General features: G+C 65.9%; 2 protein-coding genes across 14 annotated transcripts in view; one reads left to right on the top strand and one right to left on the bottom strand.

Annotated features, from left to right (window-relative positions):
* The first annotated feature begins 1895 nt into the window (after nt 1-1895).
* Nucleotides 1896-22424, top strand: AATK (apoptosis associated tyrosine kinase). 10 transcript variants are annotated; one of them, XM_085556594.1, is made up of 14 exons: nt 1896-2058; nt 11569-11702; nt 12602-12743; nt 13547-13626; nt 13741-13859; nt 14337-14424; nt 14502-14635; nt 15253-15337; nt 15934-16073; nt 16199-16348; nt 16429-19507; nt 19626-19821; nt 19946-20173; nt 20321-22424. In XM_085556594.1, the coding sequence occupies exons 1-14, from the start codon at nt 1974-1976 to the stop codon at nt 20347-20349; spliced, it is 4689 nt and encodes a 1562-aa protein (XP_085412720.1). In that variant the 5' UTR covers nt 1896-1973; the 3' UTR covers nt 20350-22424. The 10 variants fall into 10 exon arrangements, with proteins under 10 accessions (XP_085412720.1, XP_085412727.1, XP_085412726.1 ...); XM_021534193.3 differs by having other exon boundaries at nt 1897-2058; nt 15952-16073; nt 19626-19794; XM_085556595.1 differs by having other exon boundaries at nt 1897-2058; nt 15952-16073.
* Nucleotides 22266-25438, bottom strand: part of BAIAP2 (BAR/IMD domain containing adaptor protein 2) — a 38899-nt gene continuing 35726 nt past the window's right edge. For all 4 annotated transcript variants that reach the window (XM_021534101.3, XM_085556604.1, XM_021534103.3 and 1 more), the window contains one exon: nt 22266-24251. In XM_021534101.3, the coding sequence (XP_021389776.1) occupies nt 24182-24251 (70 nt within the window). In that variant the 3' untranslated portion in view covers nt 22266-24181. The remainder of the gene's footprint in view (nt 24252-25438) is intronic.

Below are 25438 nucleotides of genomic sequence, written 5' to 3'. Positions count from 1 at the left end.
CATCCCATCCCATCCCAATCCTCGTTTTTCTCCCTGTTCCACCCTCTCCCAGACACAGGAGGGAAGGGACACTGGGTACTGGGGCTGCCACCCCCAACACAACATCGGGTGATTTTTTCCCCTCCCACTCACCAAAGCCCCTCTGCCTCTTCCCAGTGCCAGGAAGGCCTCAGCTCGTCCTTGTCCCACCCACTCTGGGACCAGCTGAGTGTGCTCGGGATGCTGGGGGCGGCTGGGCTCGGTGGGTGCCCGGTGTGGGTGGGTGGGTGCCCGGTGTGGGCTCGGCACAGCCGCCCACCCCATCCCACCTGGCCGTGACTCAGCCAGTGCCAGGGAGTGAGGCTGGCCCTGAAAACCACCCCGATGGCAAGTGGCCACCCACTCCCACAGGACTATGGCTGGTCCAGAGGGCACCACTGGCACCAAAGTTCCGAGAGACTCCAAATGCTTCTGCACCAGGTGAATGTGACTGTACCAGGTCAGTGCCACCTTTGTTCAGCTGCTCTGAGGCCCAGGAAGGCTCACGGAGGAGCTCAGGGTGTCCCACATGTGGGGTCAAGGCAATTTGCACATCCAGAAAGGACCAGGGACCCAGTGTTGGGGGAAACAATGGGAGCAATGGGGTGCCCATGAGCTGCACCCCAGCCAGCAGTCTCCAAAATTAATGATGGGGCATCAGCAGTCACCTGTTACCCCTGGCAGAAGGATTGGGGGGTCCTGTGGGACAGAGCTGCTCCAGAGCAGAGAAATGCAGAGGCAAGGGAGAAGGGAGAAACTGGCTCCAACGTGTTTATTCTCCCAGCAGCCGGTAATTTTTCCAGGCCTGTATCTATTTGTGGCAACGTGACATGTGCAGCGTGGTGCTGTTCTGTGCAGGCTTGAAGGCTTGTAAAAAATTAATCGTGTACGCAAAATTTGGCTTTAAATATTCAAACTGGCGGTGGGGATGTGTGAGCCCCGTGCTCAGAGCTGAGCCCAGCAAGGGCCGGGACAAGGGGGTTCCCAGGAATGGGATGGGACAGGACTGTCCCGCCATGACCCTGAAGGAAGGTCCAACATGGTTCCCAGGTGGGCTCGGTGACCAGTGGCACCCAGAGCTTTGCCAGGGTCTGCCCGGGAGGTGCCAGGGGGTGTGGGTGAAGCTGTGGGACGTTCCCTGCCAAGGAATTGGGACTGTTAGGTTTTGGAGCATCCCGTGTTTGGAGGACACTCTCCCATGTGCCGGGGCTGTAGCGTCGAGCAGACGAGGCCGAGCCATGGCCCCACATGGGGCAGCCCCCAGCCCAAGGGGAACCCCGGCTGGGGCTGCTGGGGGGCTCCGCTCCCCCTCGGGACGGGACTGGGGGGCTGCAGGGTGAGAGGGTGAGGCTGTGCTGGGCCACAGGGGCAGAGCTGGGGTGTATGTGTGAAGGGGGCTGGCAGGGGGCAGAGGGGCTGGCTGGGGGCAGAGCTGCCCATCCCGTCCCTATTTCCCATCCCTGGTCGCGGGAAGCCGGCGGTGCCCGGGATGGGCCAGCGCCGGGGCGGTTCCGTACCTGGGGGATGCCAGCCCCGCTCCCGGGGGATCCCGTCCCCGCTCTGGGGGGTGGCAGCCCCTGCGTGGCCCCGGCCCTGCTCCGGGGGTCCCGGTCCCGCCCCAGGGTGGCAGCTGCCCCTCGGGGGTCCCGTCCTCGTCCGGGGGTCCCCCACGGCCCCCATCCATCCCGGCGGGACCGCGCGGGGGCGGCGGCGGCGCATCCCGGGGGGGAGCACGCGGATCCCGGTGCGGTCCCGGGGCTGCGGCTCCGCCACCTGCCGCCCCCGCCCGCCCGGTCCCGCTGCTCGGCGGCGGCGCGGCCCCTCCCCGGGGCACGGGGCGCGGGGCCGCGGGGCCGCCATGGAGGAGGAGCCGCCGCCGCCGCCGCCGCCGCCGCCGTGCCCAGCGCGGGGCCAGCGGCAGCCGGCGGCCGTGGGGCTCCCGCCGCCGCCGCGCCATGGGCCGCTTCCCCGCCGCCGCCGCTGCCATGGCGGCCGCCTTCCTCAGCCCCAGCCTCGCCTTCAGCTCCCACTTCGACCCCGGTAAGTGCCGCAGCCCCGGGGCTGACAGACCCGCACCCCCTCCCGCGCTCCGAGCCTCCCCCGCTGCTCCGCCGTGCGCCCCGCTCAGCCCCGCACCGGCTGCCGCGCTGCCCTCCCGGTGCACCGGGAACGAGCATCCCCGCATCGCGCTGCACCGCGAGCGGAGCATCCCCTCACCCTCGTCACCGGGAATGTCACTGTACGGGCTGCCGGCTCTGACAGCGGGACCCGACCCGCTGTGGCGGTGTGACACCCTGCGTGGTGCTGGGACACCCCGGTGTGGCGGCGGGACACCCCGGTGTGGTGCTGGAACATCCCGGTGTGGCCGTGGGACAGCCCGGTGTGGTGCTGGGACACCCCGGTGTGACGGGGGGACACCCCGGTGTGGCGGGGGGACACCCCGGTGTGGCGGTGCGGTGTGCTCGCTGCCGCAGCCGGGCGGCATTTTGTTCGGCGGGATGGAGCGCGGAGGAATCCCGGGGCTGCGCTGCCTCTGAAGGCATCTCCGGGATTGGAACGGAATAATAACAACAGGGAGGATGGTGATGGTGAGAGGGAGGAAGACGGAGCCGGGGCTGAGCCCCCGCCGCCTGAGACACGGGCCGGCCGCGGAGCCGAGGGCTGAGGGTCCCCGCTCGGGCTGGGGGAGCCGGCGGGGCTCGGTGCCGGGGCACGGCGGCGGCGTTTTGGGGCGCAGCCGTTATGTAAGCGCCGTGTTCCGGCCGCGGCGCAGCTGCAGGAAGATGCTGCAGCCGCGGAGCAGCGCGGGGCTGGCGACTGCGGTGCGCGTTTGGGGCTGCGGCCGCCGCAGCCGCCCCTCACCGCCGCCCCTCGTGTCCCTCCCGGTGCGGGGCGGGCACCGCGCGGGCACCGGGACCCCTCGTGGGAGCGTCCGGCGGGCCCGGCGGGCGCTCGGCTCCGGCCCTTTGTTTACCAGCCCGGGATAACGCGTGTCGGCTCCGGCAGCCGAGCGGCGGTGCCGCGGCTCCCGGCGCCTCCTCCGGCACCGCGAAGGCGGCGGAACGCTGCCCGTGCCGGGCGCGGTGGTGCCGGAGGCTCCGGCTGTCGGTGCCGGGCTCCCGCATCCTTCTCCGCCACCTTCCCGGTCCCTCCTTCCTCCGCCGCTCCCGCTCCCCCGGCTGCGCACGGTCGGAATCCGTGGGGGGATTTGGAAATGAGCCGCACCAGGACTCGCCGAACGGGGACTTTGTCCCCAGCCGCTCGTTATTTGCTTCTGAAATCTCATTATTTACACCCAAAATGCGGCAGTGCCGGGACGGAGCCGTTTGCCCGGCTCAGCCCTTGAGGAGATTTTGCTTTGGCTTTTGGTGTGGCCCCGCTCCACGCGAATGCTGCCGGCCTGAGGCTTCTCAAGGCAGGTTTGGTTTCAAAACCCTTCATTTCTCTTTCCATCCCTGCTTGTGCTGTGCTGCCAGGCCCAGGGCTCGGCGCTGCCGTGCAGCTGCCACCCACCAGCACCGGGAGAGGAATTAAAGGGGGGAACAAACCACATTCTGGATTTCACGGCTTTGTGGATTTGGTCCATGTGGCAGCAGCTCCTGCCTGTGTGGCAGCGTGGCTGCCTGTGCCAACCTGGCTCCCTGGGGTGGCTTGTGCCAGTGAGGAGCTGGGGAAAGCAGTTTGCAGGGCATGTTGGCACCTCAGCTGGGACAGGACAGGAGAGGCCCAGGGGCTCTGGTGCTGCTGAGGGGAGCCTCTCCTCCTGGTCCTGCATCCCCTGGAAATGCACGGTTGGAAGTTGGGCCATAGGTGGCCTGGTGGCATGGAACAGTGACAGCAGTGTCACCTGGGGTGGAGGTGGCACAGGGATGTGCCAGTGCAGCTGCCCGTGTTCCCGCCTCACCTGCTGGTTTGGGCTTGTCCCAACGTCTGTGTCAGGCTGTGCCAGGGACTCATTCCCTTGCAGGTGCCAGGGATTCATTCCCTTGCAGGTGCTGGGGGCTCTGGGGGCTCTGGGGGCTCTGGGGGAGGGTCCCAGCCCCGCAGCCTCGTGGTTCCCTTCTCTCTTCACCCATTCCCAGGCCAGGCCTGGAGATGCTCCAGCACAGAGCACTGGAGCCACTAACGGGGCATGACCCAGCGCTGTGTGCCCCAACATGCACCCCACATCTCCTGGGCTTCCAGGGGGAAATGGGTGCCCACTCCCCACTCTGGGAAGCCAAGGGCAGGGCAGGGCATCCCCCCAGCCCTGTGTTTTTGGGTCCACCTGGTACCTGCTGCCATCCAGTGCCCCAGTGACACTCAGTGACAACAGCGTGGCGAGTGTTGGTGCTCTGTGTCCAGTGCCTCCGCCTGCTCCTGGCACAAGGATGGAAAGGACTCGGGGCACCGTGGTGGCAAAGGGGCCATAGCAGGCAGAAGGACCCTGGCAACCCAAACCAGGGCCAGGCACACTCTGGCACTTACCAGGCCATACACAGGGGAAGGTGCTGTTGGGACTGAACACACCGAGGGGATTTGGGGCAGGGCAGCGGGAGCTCCTCAGCTGGGAGGTGACAGTGGTGGCAGCACCATGCCTGGTGTCCTGTCTTGCCACGTGTTTCCCACTGGAGGATGGGATTCTAGGCTGGAGGGCACCAGGAGCTGGGCACACTGGCAGGAGGTGACTCCCAGTGCCCACAGGGATGCCGGGGGCAGGCAGTGTGGGGTGGCATGTGGCAAACCCCCTGTCCTGGCACAGGGAATGACATTGGCACAGCACAACAGGGCAGCCAGGCCCCACCTGGCTCAGTGAGGGGACAGAGCCAGGATCCTCTTCCCTGAGGGTGCCACTTTGCTTCCCCCTCCTCCTCTCCCTCCCTCCTGCCCCACGCACACGGGCGGGTGTGTTCTGGAATGTTGACACCGATTCCTGTCAAAGCCAATTAGCAGAAATTAATATGGCGGGGTTGAAAGGGCCCCGCGCTGCCGGGGGCAGCGGGGCTGTGGCTCACGGGCTCCCTGCCCAGCACTCCCGACCCTGCTGGGACACCCTGTGCCAGGGCAGCCCGTGGCTCTGCCCTCCCTGGCACCGCGTCCTCCCAGCCGGAGCAGGGCTCCCGTGCCCCCCTTGCCGTGCGCCTCGAGCCGAGCCTTGGCACCCTGGTGACGTCAGGCAGCGATGGCACTGCCAGCGTGGTGCCGGGGGGGTTCAGCCAGGGGGTCCACACCCAGCAGGGGTCTGTGTTTTGTGCTGAGTGTCTGTAGCCAGGCAGCATCCCGGGTTTTGCCTTGGTGTGACGTCACCTCCTCACCATCCCACTGCTGGGCTGGAAAATCCCAGGATTTGGGTCAGAGGGGCAGTTGGGCTGCTCTGGTGCCATGGCTGAGCCTGTTCCCACCCTGTGCTGCTGCACTGATCCGGCAAGTGAAGAGGTGCTGGGGCCCATGCCTGGCATGGTGGCATGGTGGCATGCAGGGGTGGTGGCATGGTGGCATGCAGGGGTGGTGGGATGCAGAGATTATGGTCCTGGCCATGCACTGCTGCCACTCCAGGGCTGGGCTTGGCTCCAGACTCTCCTGCCCCAGCAGGAGACCCCTCACACCCCCAGTGGGAATTTGCTCCCGGGGTGGGCTGAGCCAGAGGGTCCCCACGGGGCCCAGCAGGGCCGGAGGGTGACAGGGACAGCTCCCAGGGAGGAGCTGCTTGTGCTGACTCAGCAGGCCCACTGGCATGAAAATCAATCTCCTGGGGGCATTAATCCCCCTGACAGCCCGGGAAGTGCCATCGGAGCACGGTGCAGCCGTCTCAGCGCCGCCACTGCCGTCGTTGCCATCGGCCAAGCTCTGAGAGCCGGCCCAGCCCTGATGACCGGGGACACTGAGGGGACACGGAGCATCCTGGCATGCTCCAGAGCTGGCACTGGGCTCGTGGTGGAGCCCAGGACTGGCCAAGGGACGGTGAGTATGTGGGGATCGTGGGTTTGGGAGGGCTGAGCACTGGAGGAATGGGAATTTCCCAGGATTTCCTGCAGAGCTGCTGTCCCACAGCCCAGACTGTTGGGGGGATCCCGATTCGCTCTCCTGCCCCTCTGCCAGCCGTGCCCATGTCCTCCCTGCAGCCTGGTGCCAGCAGCGGGGTTAATGCCGTTTGTTTTAATTACTGGAGCGAAGGAAAATTCCAGTGTGGGCAAACGCAGTAAGTGGAACAGCTCTGCCCTGGCTGGGCAGGGCATCCACCAGCTGCCAGGCTCCCGTCCCAGCTGTGCCAGGGTGTCCTCTGCCAGGCCACCATGTCAGCCACCACGGCTCTTCACCTTTCCAAAATACCTCCGTGGCTGTGTGCTGCTCACCCGTGCCCTGTGCCCACCCTCAGCCATCCCTGTGGCAAAGGAGGGATCTTCCAGTCGCCCTGGTCTCTGTGTTCCCGTGCCTGCAGGTGACTTGGGCACCAAGGGCTGACCCGAGGGTGGGCATGGGGCAGGGAGGTGCCAGGCACGCCGCAGCTCCATGTCCTGAGCATCCTCGCTGCCGAGCCCCGCTCGAGGGCTGGGGCAGAGCCAGACCCCGAGCCCTGTGCCACGGGGCACCCCCAGCTGCTCGCCCCATGGCCTCGCCGTGCTCTGGAGCCAGAGCTGTCGTTTCGTAACGGCGCGGAGCATTTTGGATATAAATAGGCCGCGCTGCCACTCCCGCTGTTATGTAAACGCCGCTGGGCTCTGCCGGAGCCTCGGCGAGGCCGGTGCCATAGTGCCATGGTGCCATGGTGCCATGTGCCATGGTGCCATAGTGCCATGGTGCCATGTGCCATGGTGCCATAGTGCCATGTGCCATGGTGCCATAGTGCCATGTGCCATGTGCCCGGCACTGCCCCCGGTGTGGCACAGCTGCCGGTGTGGTGCTGCCCTGGCACTGCCCGGCACGGCCCCGGCGCTGCCCCGGCACTGGGCACGGCCCCGGCACTGCCCCAGCACGGCCCCGGCACTGCCCGGCGCTGCCCCGGCACTGGGCACGGCCCCGGCACTGCCCTGGCACTGGGCACAGCCCCGGCACTGGGCACAGCCCCGGCACTGCCCGGCACTGGGCACTGCCCCGGCACTGGGCACGGCCCCGGCACTGCCCGGCACTGGGCACTGCCCCGGCACTGGGCACGGCCCCGGCACTGCCCGGCGCTGCCCTGGCACTGGGCACGGCCCTGGCACGGCGCTCCCGGGCTCCAGGAGGGATCCCTGCTGGATGCCCCCCGGAGCCCTCCCTGCCCCTCAGGACAGCGGGTTTGCCTGGGCACTGTGGGATTGGCTTCACAGCCCCCACTCAGCGCTCACTTGGAACACCTCGCACGAGAGTTCAGTTTAAATGATCAATCTGAGCTTGCTTTGAATGCCCTTTATAGTATTTTTTTAAAAATTATTGCAATATATTGTTAGAATCCTGATAATTTTATAATCTGGATAGACTATGTAATTATATAAAAAAATACAGTGTATGTAATTCCATGTATCATTCCATATATAATTCCATACACAATTCTAATATCCTATATATAATAATAATAATAATAATATATTATTACTATATATTATTATAATATAGAGTATTATTAGGATTACATTATAATAATTATATTATCATAATAACATTACTATTATTTTCTGTGGAAACAGAGGGAATTGTTGGCTCTTGGCTCTGCATCAGGGCGGGCTTTGATGGAGGAACTTGATTTTTTGTCCCTAATCAGGCTGACACGCGTGGTGTGTGCGCAGCAACGCCAGAGCCCGGCCTGTCCCTAGCACAGTCCTTGTTTTTATTTCATTGCTTCAGAAAATGATGGATGATTTTCTGTTATTTTCCACCTATTTATTTTTTTTGCTGCCGTTTCAGCCCGAGATGGCAAAACCAGAATTAAAGGGCAGAATCAATCCTTTTGGTGAAATACGCCACGTTAAAAGATACAGAAGGAGAAGGGATTAGCCAGGCGTGCCTGGAATTCACAATTCACTGATCTGTTAATCACCAGCGAGCTGCTCCAGTGGCTCTGGCTCTTCCTGGTGGGAAAAGGGCTCCAGCAATGGGGATCAAGGGTGCTGCTCCCTGCTCCTGCTTTTGCTGAGGGGATGCCTGGGTCCCGCAGCAGGCTCTGCCTACCACTGCCAGGGATGCCAGGATCCTGAGGGGAGGATGCTGTGGGTGCCAGCTCCGTGCCAGGCTCCTGGCTGGCACCGTGGCTGCTGCCAGCCCCGACCCCGCTCCTTGGCTGCTCCCGTGGCCCAGCTCGGGGCGGCCATCCGGTTCCTGCTGGTGCCTCAGTTTCCCCCGGAGCTGCACAGTCCCCAGGCCCGGCCCGTGCTCGCACCCCAGACGGCAGCGGGGGTTTGTGTGGGGGTGAGCAGAGCGTGTCCTGCGGGCTGTGAAACTGCTTCCCTGGAAGCTGCCCGTGGGCACAGGGATTAACGTGATGCCAGGGAGAGTGGATGGGGCTGGGAGCGAGCAGCCCGTGGCCAGAGGGGCTGAGGGATATGAGCGCTGGATCCTGCCCAAATCCCGTCCCAATCCCGCCCCAGTCCTGCCCTGCTCCCCGTCCAAATCGTGCCCAAATCCTGCCCCAATCCTGCCCCATTTCCTGCCCCAGTCTTGCATTGCTTCCTACCCGTATCTTGCCTTTTTCCCTGCCCAAATCCAACCTTTCCCAGCAGGATCTGGCATGTTTCCAGGCTGGAACCCGCGGTGGGCGGCGAGAGGGAAGGGGGGATGTATGGACCATGCTCCCAAGGCGCCAGAGCATCCATCCCCTCCCGGATGACCCTGCGAGCCCTCCCAGGGCAGCTGGGAATCACCAGTGGGGAAACTGAGGCACAGGCTGTCTTGCGGTAGGTCCTGCAGCTCGGGGCCCGGTGGGAGCGGGGCTCGGGGCGTGCCGTGCCCCGGGCCGGGAGCCCCGAGCTGCCGCCGGCTCTGCGGGAGCCCCGGCTCGGCCCTTCCGCACACGTCAGCCGCCGCCGGCCGGGCGGGCTCCGCCGGGATCGCCGGGCGGCCGCGGCATCGCCCCGCCGGCGGCGGAGGCAGCGGGGCCACGGCCGGCCCAGCGGCCCCGGGGACGTGAGTCAGCACCGGCGGCGGGAGGGACGGCCACGCTCCGGGCGGAGCGGCACGGGCACCGGCACCGCACCGGGACCGGCACCGGCACCGCACCGGGACACACCGGGACACGCCGGCCAGTGGCCGGGCTGGGGCCGCGACCTGCGCGGGGTGGGCGACGCAACAGGCGGGGACAGCGCGGCGGGGCTGCGCCTACCCGGCGGCTTCCGCGGAGTGGGAGGGCGACTGGTGCACCCCACTGCACCCCACTGCACCCAAATACATCCCACTGCACCCCATTGCACCCTGCTGCACCCCACTGCACCCAAATACATCCCATTGCACCCAAATACATCCCACTGCACCCCACTGCACCCAAATACATCCCACTGCACCCTGCTGCACCCCACTGCACCCCACTGCACCCAAATACATCCCTCTGCACCCAAATACATCCCACTGCACCCCATTACACCCCGCTGAACCTCACTGCACCCAAATACATCCCACTGCACCCTGCTGCACCCCACTGCACCCAAATACATCCCACTGCACCCAAATACATCCCACTGCACCCCACTGCACCCTGCTGCACCCCACAGCACCCAAATACATCCCTCTGCACCCAAATACATCCCACTGCACCCCATTGCACCCTGCTGCACCCCACTGCACCCAAATACATCCCACTGCACCCCATTACACCCCGCTGAACCATCCGGCAAATCCCCTCTTCCCCCGTGTCCCGTCTGCTCCCGTTTGCCAGGGCTGGGTGCGAGGCAGGGGCAGGTGTCCCTGGAGCTGTGACCTGCCTGCGGCCACCAGCCCCACGGCCACAGCCCCCAGCAGCCCCCGCCGCGGGGCCGGCCGGGTGAGGATGGGCGGTCCCTGGCTCCGGGGCCGCTGGGTGGAGGAGATCCGAGCGACCCCGCGGTTCTGGGGGATGCACGGAGCGCCCGTTCTCAGCATGATGCTGTGGAGAGGAAGGCCAGGGGAGGGCAAGGCTTCGGTGCTAGGGGAACCTCACTCCTGCTGGCAGAGTGGGAGGCAGAGCCTGGGAGTGCAGGGCAGGATGTGCTGGGGGCCCTGGTTTCTCTTGAGGGTCCTGGAGTACTTCAGAAGTGCCTTCAGGTACTTCAGGCTGCACTCAGCCAGCCCTGTGCCCCAGTGTCCCTTGTGTTCTGGTGCCTCCCATGTCCTGGTGCTCCCTGCACTCCAGCAGCTGCTGCTGCTGGTGCATCTGACCTGGTTTTGGGGTTATTTGGCATCTGAGATGATGCCACACTTCCCATCACTGTTGCTCTGGGTACAGGGAGAGAAGGTGCCAGTGGGTCATGGCAGCGGTGGTGCCCCTGCCCAGTCAGGGCTGGTCATGGCTCCCAGGTCTCTGGTTGTGCAGGTGGGGAAACTGAGGCAGGACCAGCTGGATCTCACTGGCCTGTTGTCTTCTTTGGGAACCTCCAGTTCCCGAGCTGAGGGGCAGCTCAGCTGACGGTCCCCTCGGACGGCTCCTGTCCCCGTGCTCTGCTCCCCGTTGCCATTCAAAGGCTCTTTTCAGTGAGTCATTTTCTCTTTTGCTGTCCCACTATCCAGGGAAAATGGTGACGTTGGCGGTACAAAGTGTGTTCACCATGGAAACCAGCTGGAAGGGGGGGCACGCCGCACCCCGCTCCTCCCAGGTTCGGCTTTGCATCCCGAGCCTCAGAAGATGGCTCTGGAGCTCCCTCCGTGCTCCCTGGCACGGCTGGGCTGTGCCAAGGCCCGCGGGGCTGCTCACCGCCGTGCCGTGAGCCAGGGCGCCCTGTGCCCACCCCGCGTGGTGCCGGGCAGCGCCCGGGGGCAGCGGGTGCTGCTGGTACCCACAGAGCAGCAGAACCTTCCCCATCTCTTGTGCCCTTCAGGTGCCAGTCTCAAGGACACAGAGGAGCCTGTGCTGGAGCTCCAGAGCAGGGCAGTGTGGCCAGGGCACAGGGACAAGGATGCTCTGTGGGCCACGTGCGGGAGCCACGTGTGTGCCACGAGCATCCCTGGCACCGGTTTGGTGACCCAGGGAGGAACCATGGCACCGGCGGGGGTCTGTGCCAGGCTCATGGTTGAGCACGGGGCACCGGTCCCAGCCGGGCACTGCGGGGCTGTGGGGGTCTCCAGTGACCGGCTCCGCTGGCAGTGCCACGACCTTCCGGCTGCTCCCACCACAACAGCGCCGGTTGTTTGGGCAGGCTCCGGGCAGAATAGTAATGTGGCAGCTGCAGCTGGCAGCGGGGCCTGCTGGGGATGGGCAGCTGCGATGCGGCCACCTCCGCTGCCACCGTGGCCACCGTGTGCCCTGCCACCCCACGGGATACTGCACAGCTGGAGTGGGGTGGCAGGTGCCGGGATTTGGGGTGTGCTGGTGCCCAGAGGATGCGGTGCCCAGCCAGTGCAGCCATGTTCCTTCCCCATGCCCTGTGACCCCTCCCTGGTGTCCCCAGCCCTGACCTCCTCGTGTCCCCACAGACGGCACCCCCCTTAGTGAACTCTCCTGGTCCTCCTCGCTGGCCGTCGTGGCCGTTTCCTTCTCGGGGCTCTTCACCTTCATCTTCCTCATGTTGGCCTGTCTGTGCTGCAAGAAGGGGGACATTGGCTTCAAGGTGAGCAGAGGGGCTGGGGGTGTTCCCAGGCCATGGTGGGGGGTTCTTGCCAGGGACCCAGCTAGGGACCGAGGTGTCTGGAGGTTCCTGGTGCAGAGTTCTCCGCCCCAGCGCCAGGGCTGGATGTGTCCTGGCTCAGGACAGCAGTGCTTGGAGGGAGGGGTTCAGCCCCCCACTGCCTGCTGGGGCTGCGGGACTCAGCACACTGGGGGCTGGATGCTGGATCCCAGCTCCACAGAGCGTGGATCTGCGGGATTCAGGATCCTTGGGGTCGTATCCTGACCCATCCGTGCTCTGCGGGGCCAGGCCACGCCACGGTTAAGGGCCCGGTCCCACCCGCACGCCCCCGAGGGTGGGAGGCACCCTGACCTCACAGGCACAGAATGTGCCGAGAAAACGCTTTTTCCCTAATTGCTGAGATTTTTGTGGAGGCTTGTGGCGCCCGCGGCGGGAGGGGGTCAGGCTGGGGGGACACGCCGGGTGTTGTGCACCGTCCCACACCGCCGGAGCACCTCGCCGTGCCGGGGGGGACAGTGGCCCCCTGGTCCCCCGCGCTCGTATTTATGGGCGAGCGGGCGGGCCGGTGTCCGCGCAGGGCCCGCGGCGGCGCATGGCTCACGGTGCGGCGCTGGGGGTGTCGGCAGCGCCATGAGGCACAGCCTGGCACGGCGAGATGCTCACCGTTGCCTACCTGCTCGCCCGGGCGGCTTTTGGGAGCCGGGGGCTGCCGGGGTGGCACAGACAGGTAAGGGGATGGCTGGTGGGGAGGGCGTGCCTTCCCCGTGTGCGGGCAGGGGGAGATTTCTGGACCCCCGTGAGCCTGTTGGGGCAGAGGGGTGTGTGGGGCACTACAGCCCATGGGGTCAGCTGTGTGTGCTCGGTGCTGCACCCTGAACCAGGAGTTTGAGAACGCCGAGGGGGACGACTACGTGACAGAGCTGTCAGCCCAGGGCTCGCCTGCCCCCCAGCATGGCCCTGAGGTCTACGTCCTGCCCCTCACCAAGGTGTCCCTGCCCATGGCCAAGCAGCCGGGACGCTCAGGTAAGCCAGGGTGGGGCAGGACCCCTGTGTGCTGAGGCTGGGGGTCTCATCACTTGGGCACGGGGTGATGTGGGGGTGCTGGGTCTCCCCTGCGGTGGAGGGACAGTTCCAGCAGAGCCCTGGCAAGGGACAGGCAGCCAAGGTCCCTGGGAAACGCTGCAGGGTCCCCTGGTGTGAGGGTCTCCTGGCACTTGCGTGTGCCAGCCCAGGGAAGCAGCACCAGGGTGGGACAGGACACAGCCACCCTGAACAGTGACATCCACGAGTCCTGGTCCCATGTAAACAAGCCCCTGAGTGGGAGAGGAATGTGGGGGGCGCCTGGCTGTGCCCCCTCCTGCCCCGTGTCACTCCCTGCCCAAAGAATGGCCACAGTGGAGGGGGGAGAAAGGACCAACAATGGTCCCATTGCTGCCTGCCCTTGGCACGGGCTCCCGAGGGGCTGGACTGTGCCGGGGGGGCCGGGAAGGGGCTAAATGCCAGCGCTGTGCCGGGCTCAGCTCTGCACACCCTGCGGAGGAGAAGGGGCAGGGAGCCAGCTCTGCTGCCATCCCGCTTGGGGACACCGATACCCCACGTCCCCTGATCGTGGGAGGATGCCTGGAGATGAGGATGCCTGGCATGCAGGACTCCTGGGGATGGATGCTCCGGAGCATCCTGGGGTGGCAGAAGCCCTGGCACCAGGTGGCACGGTGAGGAGAGCAGGGCTTGGCTGGGACTGGTGGGGAACACAGGCAGATGGGCAGAGGGATGTGTGGGCAGGGGGACAGGGGGACATGCGGGCAGCTGGATGGGCTCTGTTACAGTGCAGCTCCTCAAGTCGGCAGACCTGGGGCGGCAGAGCCTGCTGTACCTGAAGGAGATCGGGCACGGCTGGTTCGGCAAGGTGAGTCCAGGGCCAGGAGCCCCTGGACCCCCCAGCCCGGTGGGATGCGGGGCCCCGGCTGTGCCAGGGGGGTTTGGGGTGTGGATGGAGGGATGAGCCTGTCCCTCGCCCCAGGTGTTCCTGGGGGAGGTGAACTCGGGCATCAGCAGCACCCAGGTGGTGGTGAAGGAGCTGAAGGCAAGTGCCAGTGTGCAGGACCAGATGCAGTTCCTGGAAGAAGCACAGCCCTACAGGTACCTCTGGGGTCACTCCACAGAGCTGGGAGCGGGGATGCTGTGGCATGGGGGCAGATTCACTCGGTGCCACCTTCAGCTGCCGGGCAGAGCCGTGGCTGCCCCTTGCTCTGGGGCAGCACAGTTCCATCCCTTCATCGTGGCAGGACCGGGGCTGTGAAGGGCCACTGGCCATGGGGCAGCAGTGAGGTCATGGGCAGAGCTGGACCAGGCAGGGGGGGCACGGGGCTGCTCCTGCCCCAGCACAGCTGAACAAATGTCCCTTTGTGACACATCCCGGGCGCTGGGACATGCTGGTACCCGCTCCTGGCAGCCCCTGTGGCAGCCCCGGTGCTGGCAGGACGATGGCTTCTGGGGGACTGCTGCCATCCCCCCAGCAGGAAGGGTCCCCAGGGGTCTGCCACTGCCCCTCCCGTGCCAGTCCCAGCACGGGCAGGGCCGTGGTGCACAAACGCCGCTGTTGCTGTGCCCACGCAGAGCCCTCCAGCACACCAACCTGCTGCAGTGCCTGGCCCAGTGCGCCGAGGTCACCCCGTACCTGCTGGTGATGGAGTTCTGCCCGCTGGTGAGTCCCTGTGCCCCGCTCCCCGCGGTGCCCCCGTGGGTGCTGGGCACGGAGGGTGACAGTGGCACTGCCCGCAGGGTGACCTGAAGGGGTACCTGCGGAGCTGCCGGGGGGCCGAGGCCATGACCCCGGACCTGCTGACCCTGCAGAGGATGGCGTGCGAGGTGGCCTGCGGCGTCCTGCACCTGCACAGGAACAACTACATCCACAGGTAGGCTGTCCTGCGTTCTGGGGGCAGCTGGGGAGCGATGCGGGGTCTGGATGGGGGCTTCCCAAGGTACCAGTGCTCCTGCCCCACCACTGCTCCTCCTGCCCAACAATATCCTGGTGCTGAGTGAGTTGCAGACAGAGACTCCAGCATCAGTGATTTTGTTGAGGAGGGGGCGCGCTGCCATCGGGGGCCACCGGAGTGTCCCCACCCGAGCCTGGCTCTGCAGGTGGGTCCCCACGAGGGTGCTCGAGCTGTGGGAGGGGGGCATGGGGCCATTAGGGCAGCTCAGCCTCGGTGGCCCCTGCTGCAGCAGCGGTCTCGCCTGTGCCCCGGCTGTATGACCCGCCCAATGCCCGAGCAGCCACCCGGGAGCCCGGCCCCATGCCAGGGCTCACGTTGCCCGGGAACAGCCGCCTTCTGCTTGGCTCGGCGTGTGACGGATGGACGGACGGACAGGGCGCAGCTGGGGCATTCCTGCTGTGCAGAGAGCCGCGTTTTGGGCACGCCCGGAGCCGGGCGGGGAGCGGCCTCGCCGCCGCACAGCTGCCCCAGCCGGGTCCCCGGTGGGTGCCCCCCGAGCTCTCGGTGCCGGTGACAGCTCCGGGTTTGCTTGGCAGCGACCTGGCCCTGCGGAACTGCCTCCTCACCGCCGACCTCACCGTGAAGATCGGGGACTACGGGCTCTCGCACTGCAAGTACAAAGTAAGGCTGGTTGGAGGGAGGAGGGGGCTGGGGCTGCGCGCTGCGATCCCGTGGTACCCCCACGTACACCCGCCCTGGCACGGACCCGGCTGACCCTACCCCCACCCTCACGCACACATCCCTCCTCACCAGCAGTGTCGGGGCACCCCTGCGTTTGCTAGGGTGCAGGGGGTTCGGACCACCCTGTGAGGGACCCTTAGGGCCACCTGGTGCACTCCGGCACCCACCCACCCAGTGGGGTGACACTGCCTGGGCTGGTCCAGATGTGCCCCTCTGCCAGGCACAGGACCCTGCAGGCAGCCTGGGGTTGCCCACCCGTCCATTTGTCTCTGTTGTGCTCCAGCTTGCCCACAACTCCTGCAGAGCTGGGATTGCTGAACTGGGGGTCAGAGGGGCTCGGGTGGGGGAGCAGAGGGGCAGAGAGGGGAAGGAGGGGAGGCAGCAAGGGACAGTAGGTGCCAGGAGCAGCGTAGGACAGGCCAGGGGCAGATATGGGGGAACAAGGGGCATGGGGGGCAGCGGTGGAGGGAGGGGGTGGCGGTGCTGCGGCGTGGCCGGTCCCTGACGCCATGGATTGACGTTCTCTTCTCGTACTGACCCTGCACACTTGGCAGGACGACTACTTCGTGACGGCCGACCAGCTGTGGGTGCCGCTGCGCTGGATCGCGCCCGAGCTCATCGATGAGGTGCACGGCAACCTGCTCGTGGTGGACCAGACCAAGGCCAGCAACGTCTGGTGAGCGGCTCTGGGGGGCACAGGGGGGTGCAGCCCCACGCAATGCATCGGGGTGGTTTTGGGGCCGACGGTCGGGGGCAGGGTGGGGGTCTCCCTGCACCCCCAGCATGGCACCATGCCCGCAGGTCGCTGGGCGTCACCATCTGGGAGCTGTTTGAGCTGGGCAGCCAGCCCTACAACCACTACTCTGACCGCCAAGTGCTGGCCTACGCCATCAAGGAGCAGCAGCTGAAGCTGCCCAAGCCCCAGCTGAAGCTGTCGCTGGCGGAGCGCTGGTGAGGAGCCCGAGCCTCCCCCTCCCCTGCCCCGTGGCACGGGCGGGGGCCGGGCTGACGCTGGCCGCTCCCCACGGCAGGTACGAGGTGATGCAGTTCTGCTGGCTGCAGCCCGAGCAGCGCCCCACGGCCGAGGAGGTGCACCTGCTGCTGTCCTACCTGTGCGCCAAGGGGGCCACGGAGGCCGAGGAGGACTTCGAGAAGCGCTGGAATTCCATGAAGCCCAACGGCAGCGCCAGCGGCAGCCACCACGGCCCCGAGCTCTCATCCTTCCCGCTGCTGGAGCAGTTCTCGGCCGACGGGTTCCCCTCAGACGGGGACGACATCCTCACCGTCATGGAGACCAGCCACGGCCTCAACTTTGAGTACAAGTGGGAGCACACCAAGACCGAACACTTCCAGGCCCCCCTGGGGTCCCTGAGCCCCAGCAGCGCCGCCCGCTACCACGACCTCTATTACCCGGCCACGACGGCGGGGCTCAGCCTGGGGGTGTCCCCATCCTGCTACGAGTGCAAGGCATCTGGCTGCCCCGGGGTGCCGGCGCCCGGCGTGGTGCCCATCCTGGGCGCCCACAGCCCCTCGCTGGGCAGCGAGTACTACATCCGCATCGAGGGCCCCGGCGAGGGCAGCGCCGAGCTGGACTACGCCATGTGCGCCTACAGCCCGGCGGGCGAGCAGGGGGCCCTGCGGCCCCCGGCCTGCTGGAGAGCCCAGGGCGGCCGCAGCGGCGGCACCTACGACTCGGACTCGGGCAGCCCCACCGTGTCCCTGAGCATGGAGCCGCTGCTGGGCCACGCGCCCGCGGCCGAGGGCTCCTGGGAGTGCGCCGAGTACTACCCCTACCCCTGCCCCGGGCAGGAGCCGCGGGGCTACGAGCCGTCCCCCGGCCCCGGGGCCGAGGGGTACCTGCTGGAGGAGGAGGAGCCCCCCCAGCCGGGCGGCCAGGACTGGCCCGGCCCCGCCGCCTTCCAGCCCGGCGTCTTTGCCGACCCGCTGGGCGTCTCGCCGTCGGGGAACTGCGCCTACAGCCCGCCGGGGTACGGGGGGCCAGCGGGCCCGAGCGGGACCCCGCCGGACTGCGTGGCGCTGGAGCTGGGCGAGGACAGCCCCCCCAGCTCCCCCCACCCGGCCGGTGCCAGCCCCCCGCCTCAGCGCCACCCGTGGGCCTCCAACAGCTCCTCCAACAACAACATCGGCGGCGGCAGCCCCCGCGAGCCCCCGGCCGGCGACAGCTGGTGCTACCGCCGCATGATCACCTTCCGCGGGCTCATGGCCAAGCCGCTGGGCACGGTACCCCGCGGCCAGCCCCAGCTCGGGGGGTCCCCGCCGGGACACGACTTCCTCCGCCCGCGGCAGGATCAGCCCCCCGCCACGGCCGGCGGCTCCTCCTCCCCGTGCCGCTCGCCCTCCCCGCGGCGGCAGGCCTGGCACGGCCGTGACTCATCACCCTGCGGCCCCGCGCAGCCCGGCACGCTGGCGGAGAGCCCCGCCGCGCCCTGGGGCCCCGCCGCGGCCCCGCCACCTGCGCCGGGGGCCCCGCGCGATGCCCACCCCGAGGAGAGCTCGGCTGGGGCAAGCCCTGCCCGCAGCCCGCCGCCGCCCGCCGCCGCGGGGCCGGGGGAGGCCGCCCCCGCCATGGCTGGCACGGCCGCCCCGAGCCCCGGCCCCCCCGGCGAGCCCGGCGCGGACGGCGCCCAGCCCGCGGCGGAGCCCGCCGAGGCGCCCGCGGGGGCCGTGGCCGAGAGCGGCGCCTGTGCCGCCAGCGACGCCGACCGGACGCCGGACAAGACCTTCTCCAGCAGCAGCTTCCCCAGCGCGGACGAGGGCAGCGACGAGGACACGGCCGAGCTGACCTCCGGCGTCTTCACCGACTTCTCCGGGGAATACACGGAGCGGGCGGAGGCGGCCCCGGCGCTCAGGTCCCTGCAGAAGCAGGTGGGGACGCCGGACTCGCTGGAGTCGCTGGACATCCCCTCCACGGCCAGCTCCTGCGAGGTGCTCAGCCCCGGCGCCTTCGCGCCTGCCGGCCAGGCCCGGGCCCTCGACAGCGGCTACGACACGGAGAACAACGAGTCCCCCGAGTTCGTGCTGAAGGAGCCCCACGAGCCCCGGGAGCCCGAGGCCTTCGGCCAGCTGGGGAAGCCGCCCCCGGGGCTGCCGGGGGCCGAGGGCGAGGCGGCGGCCCCCGAAACGCGGCTGCCCAGCGCCGCGGGGCCCGAGCCGCCCGGCCTGGCCGAGAAGAGCCCCTACCGCGACTCGGCCTATTTCTCCGACTGCGACGCCGAGGCCGAGCGCGGCCACAAGGACGAGGGGGACAGCGATGGGTCCCGCACCCCGGAGGCAGAGGAGGGTCCCCGCTCCCCTTTGCAGGACACAGGGCGAGGAGAGGACCCGCTGCACCCGCCGGGGGCACCTGGCAGCCCGCCGGCAGCACCCGGCGTCGCGGTGGCGGTGCCCACGCCGGCGGAGGTGGCTTTGGAGGGGGACTGGGTGGGGATGGAGGCCGGGAGCGCACCGGAGCAGGCGCCTGGCACCGAGCAGAGCCCCGCTGGCACGGGGCTGGTGCCGGGCAGCCCCCCGCGCCCTGACACAGACACGTGTCCCCCGGGCTCTGTGACCCCCAAGACTTTCCTCTTGACCCCAGTGCCGGTGAGCCCTGGGGAGCCATCAGCTGTTGGAGGGACCTGCGTGCCCGACGGTGTCCCTGGACTTGGGGGGGCCACAGCGGGGGACAAGCAGACTGTGACCCCCGTGCTGGGGCTTGGGGAGCAGGGGCTGCTCCTGGAGGGGCCCGGGGCAGGCGATGCGCCGGGCGGGCCCAGCACGCTGCTCCCCGGGGGCGAATCGCCACCGGGGCTCTCCTCGGCCCCGGCTGCCCCCGAACGCCGTGAGGAGCCAGAGGAGGAGGAGGAGGACACGGAAGACAGCGACGAGTCAGATGAGGAGCTGCGCTGCTACAACATCCAGGAGCAGAGCGAGGAGAGCGAGGAGGAGCCGGCGGCTGTGCCCATCGTGGTGGCTGAGAGCCAGAGCGGCCGGAACCTGCGCAGCCTCCTCAAGATGCCCAGCCTGCTGTCCGAGTCCTTCTGCGAGGACCTGGAGCGCAAGAAAAAGGCCGTCTCCTTCTACGACGATGTGACCATCTACCTCTTCGACCAGGTGGGTGCCCTGGGGGACAGAGACAGGTACTGGGCACAGCTAAATGCCATTTTGGTGGTGGGAGCAATCTCCAGCCGACCCCCAGAGAGGTTCCTTCCTGCTGTTTCCCCATCCCCAGGAAAGCCCCACACGGGAGCTGGCTGAGCAGAGCTTCCCAGAGCCCACCCTGCCTTCGGGGCAGCCTCCCTCGCCTTCGGGGCAGCCCCCTGCCAGTGGCAGTCCCCCCAGCCCCACGGACCGGCTTGGAGCCTCCGATGACTCTTCGGATGGCAACGCCTCAGAAGAGAGTAAGAGACCAGGAGCTCCTGGCACTGGTGATTGTGGGGTGGTGGGAGGGTGGCGGTTATGGGATGATGGGGAGGCAGTTATAGGGTGATGGGGTTAGAGGTTATGGTGGAACCCTCACAGTGGGCTCAGCCCTCTCCCTTTGTGTGCCAGGTGGTGGCTTCGAGTGGGACGACGACTTCCCACTGATGCCAGCGAAGCCGTCCCTGGCGGCCTCGCTGCCGGGGACGCCGGCGGAGCCCCCCGCGGCCGTGCCTGCCCTGGTGCCGGCGCAGAAACAGGTGCTGCCCATCCAGTTCTCCCGGTTCACGGTGTCACCTGCCCCGGTGTCCCGGTTCTCCATCACCCACGTCTCCGACTCGGACATGGACTCCATAGGAGGTGAGTCCCTCTCGGGATGCTGCTCTGTGGGGACTGTCCCTCCCAGTGCCATCCACACCGTGAGCCGTGGGACTCGCTGTCCCTGCGAAGGGCCGGGTGTCCCGCGGGGGTCTGGGACCCTCTCACGGCTCTCTCTGCTCGTTGCAGGCAGCAGCGAAGACGGTGACCGGGAGTGATCCCGCCGGGACACAGCCGGCATTGCCCTGGCACCGGGGCGGCGCAGGCCGGCGGGGCCGGCGCGGGGGCCGCCCGTGGGCTCCCAGCCCCCGCTCGGCAGTTTTTTAGGCAGATTTTATCGCAAGGAACTCGTTTGCTGCTTCGAGTGGGAGCGGGGCCGGCGTGGCCCCCGCGGGGCCAGGCGGTGGGTGACGGTGACACCGTGCGCGTGTGCGGGTGGCTGTGAGCGTGCGTGTAAAATAGACACTTATATATATATATATATACATATATATATATAAATTATAGCGTTTCAAGGGTAGTGCCCTGACCTTGCTAACATTTGCAGAGTGTCCTCCCCAGTGAAGTTCCCCATTGGCTTCTTGCCCACATGTGCTTCCCGAGGCGGTTTGTCCCCACACCCCTTCTCCCCAGGCTGTCCCCGCCCTGTGCCCTGTGCTCAGTCTTGCACCTTGTGGCAGCTTGGCTGTCCCACAGTGGCCCCACAGCTGCCCCATGGCTGCCCCAGAGGCACTCCATGACATTCCTGACCGAGGGGCCACTGGCTGCTGCCACTCTGGATGTCACTCCTTGTGCCAGAGGTGCCACTGGCTACCCAGAGTGGTCCCCATGGCTTTGGAGCTCCCCTCCCTTGGTTTGCAGGGATCAGCCCCAGCTGGGGACCCTGAGGACTGCTGGGACCCTTGCCCATTGTAGCGGGGAGCAACACGTGGAGGGTTGGTTGTGGAGGGAGTATCCCCCACTGGGACCCACCAACCTGACTATTTTTGTATTTAAACAAAATTATTAAAAATCCCCAGCCCCAAACCCACCCCAAATCCAAAACTTGCTGTTGACTGAACCCACATTGATGCGATTTTAAGTTATTGCTGCCAAAGAGACTTATTGGGGAGGGGGGGGAGGGGGGGGCGCGCTCGTGGTTCTTTGTTCTGTTTTGGTTTTGTTTGTTTGTTTGTTTGTTCCTTTGGTTTTTTGTTTTTGTTTTTTTAAAATTCATTCGAGGCTTAGGATAATTGTGCAATTCCAGCTTCCGGAAGGAAATAGAAGTAAGCGGAGCTGAGCGAAACCTTGAATTCAGGGCTGGTTCCTTTTGGGGTCTATAGACCAAACCCCGAGGTGAGAAATGTCCCCCCTGAGCCCCCCTGCCCCATCCTGGGGGAATGAGGGCACATGGGTGTGCCCGTGCAGGGACACTGCACAGACAGCACCCATGTGGGATGGGGCTGGTGCCAGGGGCTCTGCTCCATGCCACAGGATGGTCCCACCCTGGGCTGGACTCAGCTCTGGCACCAGAACTTGTGGGATGAGCCCGTCCCCATCCCAGCCTGGCACTGCCATGGGTCCCAGTGCCAGCAGAGGTGTCCCCATAGTCACCCACCCTTCTCCCACCCCTCCCGTGGCCAGCCCAGCCTGGAGCTGTATCCCAACTGGAGTGCCCTTGGTGCTCAGGAAGCTGTTGTGGGGGCCAGGGGCTGTTCTCCAGGTCACAGCCAGGACCCTGGTGGACCTCAACATCAGCCCCAGGGTGGCCATGCCACCCCATACCCCCACTGCTGGTTCCTCCCCCCTACTAAGCAATTAGTGCTTATTTAAGTGTTTTATTTAAGCCCCCACCTGGCCTGTAACCCCCCCCCACCCCAATTCTCCAAGCTTTTTGCTCTATCCTTTGTAACAGGGGCCCACCCCCTGCCTTGACCAGGGGTACAGCACCCAGGGCTTGCTCCCGGGATTCCCTTCCTGCAGCACCCACCCTCCTACCCCCTGATCCCCTCTTCCCTGCACCCCCCAACACCACAGTGGGGGATTGCTCAGCCCCTGGCACCCAGGGGTGCTGGCCCAGCCCCCAGCGCACACCCTGGGTTTGGTCTATGGCGCCGCAGGTCCCGGCCCCGGAGGGCAGATGAGGACAGAGCTGTGGCTTGGGTAACTTTTTTAATAGAAAGGCTCTTCTTACATGGTCTATTTTCTCAATACGGGTCATAATTGCTGTATTTTTTATCAGTGCTGATTTCCATACATCTCCCAGCATGTGTGTCAAATCTCATCGGGCCAATAATAAAGTTTTTAAAATATCTTAAGCTGTTTGCTGCCCCGATCATTGCCCAGGACCCAGGATGGAGCCAGCTCAGGAGGGCCCCTGCCACGCTCCAGGGCCAGGCAGGAGCCTCTGGCCAGGGAAAACGCTGCAGGAGGGAGGGCTGGGGGAGGTTGAATTGCTCATAAATTACGTTTTCTCATGAAAAATTATTTCAGGTTACGTCTTACAGGTGCCACCGAGCCAGGAGGTGCAGCGAAGCCCCCGGGGGCTGGCTGGAGCCAGGGTGGCAGCTTGGGGGGCCCGGGGGACAGCTCCTGGCACGGGGATGGAAGAGGACACCGCAGTGGCTGAGGGGACCCCAGGCTTGTCCCCACTCTGGGCTGTGACCACCAGCCCTCTCCCACCCACTGCCCCACCCCCCTGCAGAGCCCTTTCCCTCACCCCTGCCCCGTCTGGCCCCACACATCTGCTCCAGCCCTGGGAGAGGAAGAGGAGGCACAGGAGAGGAAGAGGCACATCACGGAGCTGGGAACCCACATGCAGAGCTGGAGCCTGGGTGTCACAGAAGAAGCTGTTTTCCTGCAGTGGAGCTGGAAACCCAGCGGAGGGGACACAGGAGAGATGAGCCACAGTGTCCGACAGGGACCGAGCCCCCTGGGCTGGGGACACTCTGTGCCCTGCCCAGTCCCCAGCCAAGCAGCCGCTGCCCAGGCTGTGGGGTCCAGGACATGCTGCACCAGCGATCAGAAAGTGCAAAAGGAGAAACGCAACGGGAAAAGCAAAAACTCTCGTTTCAAGCCCTCATCCATGGGAGACACAGTTCCTGCCTGGAAACCCTCTTCTCCCTGGTTTTGGAGCAAGGATGTGACCCTGGTCACTCAGGAGCTGCGGGAAGGGCTGCGGGAGCCACCTTACTCGTGGGCACCCCCAGCAGTAAGCTTAGCAAGTGTGTATATATATATATATTTATATATATTTATCTCTATCTATCTCTCTCTCTCATGCAGCCCTAGGAATAGAGGAAGAGCAAACAGCCAAGCAAGAGGTCCGGATGGGAGCTCCTGTCTGCAGGGAGCAGGGGCACCCCAAGGCTCACTCACACGCTGCCCTCGCTTCCACCAGTGGTTTTTTCCTAGCTTATATTTTACAGCAGTACCGTAATTCTCTACAGTATCCCGAGCCCTGGCGCAGCAGGAGCTGTGGGACCGGAGCTGACCCCGTCCCAGCAGGGGCTGCAGTGCTGGCACCCACTGCCATGGCCCAGCCTGGAGCACGGGGTGGGCAGCCGGGGTCTGGTGGGACCTGGGAGCTGCCTGTGCCACCCACCATGGCTTGCCCGGGGTGTCCGGGTGTCCTGCCTGGCCTGGGGGTCCCTCCTGTCTGGGCAGGGAGAGCAGGGGGACTGTCCTCTCTGCCTTGCTGCCCCCCTGGAGCACTGTGAGCCCATGCAGAGCTGTTCTCCAGCTGAGCCCATTTCCCCACGCACAGCAAGCTGCTGCTGGGCCTGGGAGCCACCCCAGCTCTGGGACGTGCCACTCTGACTCGGGGAAGTGCCACCACGCTCCTTAGCACAGGCAGAGGACAGGTGACATGGCAGAGCTGTGACCCCCTGCCACCGAGGGAGTCTAGAGAAGAGAGAACTAGGGCACTAGCTTGAGCCTTTGGCTTTCAAAGCAGCAGGATTAATAAATTCCGCCTAAAAATGGAGTCCTGGGAAGCTGGACATGCAGCAGCGAGGAGGATGAGGAGGAGGAGGAGGTGGCGAGTGCCACGCGGGCGCCAGCGCTCCTGGATCAGCTGATGAGAGGAGCCGAGCGGTCGTTTGTCACCGTTGGCTTCAGCTGGACGTTGGCAAAGGGGTTCCTGTGGAGGAAGAGGAAGGAAGAGTTAACAGGGTGTGGAGGCCCGGAGAGGACAGGGCACCGGCACAGCGAGCGGCGACTGGCGAGACCCGGGACGGCAGTGTTTGGGAAGGGCTTAAACTGGAAAAGCTCTGCCTTGCGGAGCCCCTGGCCCAGCTGCCCCACTCCTGGAGCTGCCCCACTCCTGGAGCTCTGTCCCACTCCTGGAGCTGCCCCACTCCTGGAGCTCTGTCCCACTCCTGGAGCTGCCCCACTCCTGGAGCTCTGCCCCCACTCCTGGAGCTGCCCCACTCCTGGAGCTCTGTCCCCACTCCTGGAGCTCTGCCCCACTCCTGGAACTGCCCCACTCCTGGAGCTCTGCCCCCACTCCTGGAGCTCTGCCCCCACTCCTGGAACTGCCCCACTCCTGGAACTGCCCCACTCCTGGAGCTCTGCCTCCACTCCTGGAGCTGCCCCACTCCTGGAGCTCTGCCCCACTCCTGGAGCTCTGCCCCACTCCTGGAACTGCCCCACTCCTGGAGCTCTGCCCCACTCCTGGAGCTCTACCCCACTCCTGGAGCTGCCCCACTCCTGGAACTGCCCCACTCCTGGAGCTCTGCCCCACTCCTGGAGCTCTGCCCCCACTCCTGGAGCTCTGCCCCACTCCTGGAGTTCTGCCCCACTCCTGGAGCTCTACCCCACTCCTGGAGCTGCCCCACTCCTGGAACTGCCCCACTCCTGGAGCTCTGCCCCACTCCTGGAGCTCTGCCTCCACTCCTGGAGCTCTGCCTCCACTCCTGGAGCTGCCCCACTCCTCAGCTGCTCTCCCAGCTACGCCGTGGTGGGTCAGAGATGAGCCGAGCACAGCTGCAGGGGGATGTTCTCCTACCTCGCTCCCCTTCATCCTAAAGCTGGGGATGCCACTGAGGGCCAGGGCAGATGAAGCTGCTCCTGCCTCCTCCAAGGCTGGACTCCAGCAGTTCCCACAGATGGGAGCCCTGGAGCAGAGGGTTATGGCTTTGCCTCCTGGCCAAGGGCAGAGCTGGCAGCTCTCCGCAGAGCCCTTGTGCTGCCTTTGGGGAAGTTAATATCCAAGAGAAGGAGTGTGGGAGACTAAGGACATCTGGATGAGCTTGTCAGAGTCCAGAGCCCAGACAGGCTGACCTCGGGTTTCACCTACCTGGGGTGTCCCCAGCACCCTCCTGCTGC

The sequence above is a fragment of the Lonchura striata genome, chromosome 18, assembly GCF_050655825.1.
Source record: "Lonchura striata isolate lonStrDom1 chromosome 18, ASM5065582v1, whole genome shotgun sequence".
Classification (NCBI taxonomy): Eukaryota; Metazoa; Chordata; class Aves; order Passeriformes; family Estrildidae; genus Lonchura; species Lonchura striata.
This window is presented reverse-complemented; position numbering and strand designations above follow the sequence as displayed.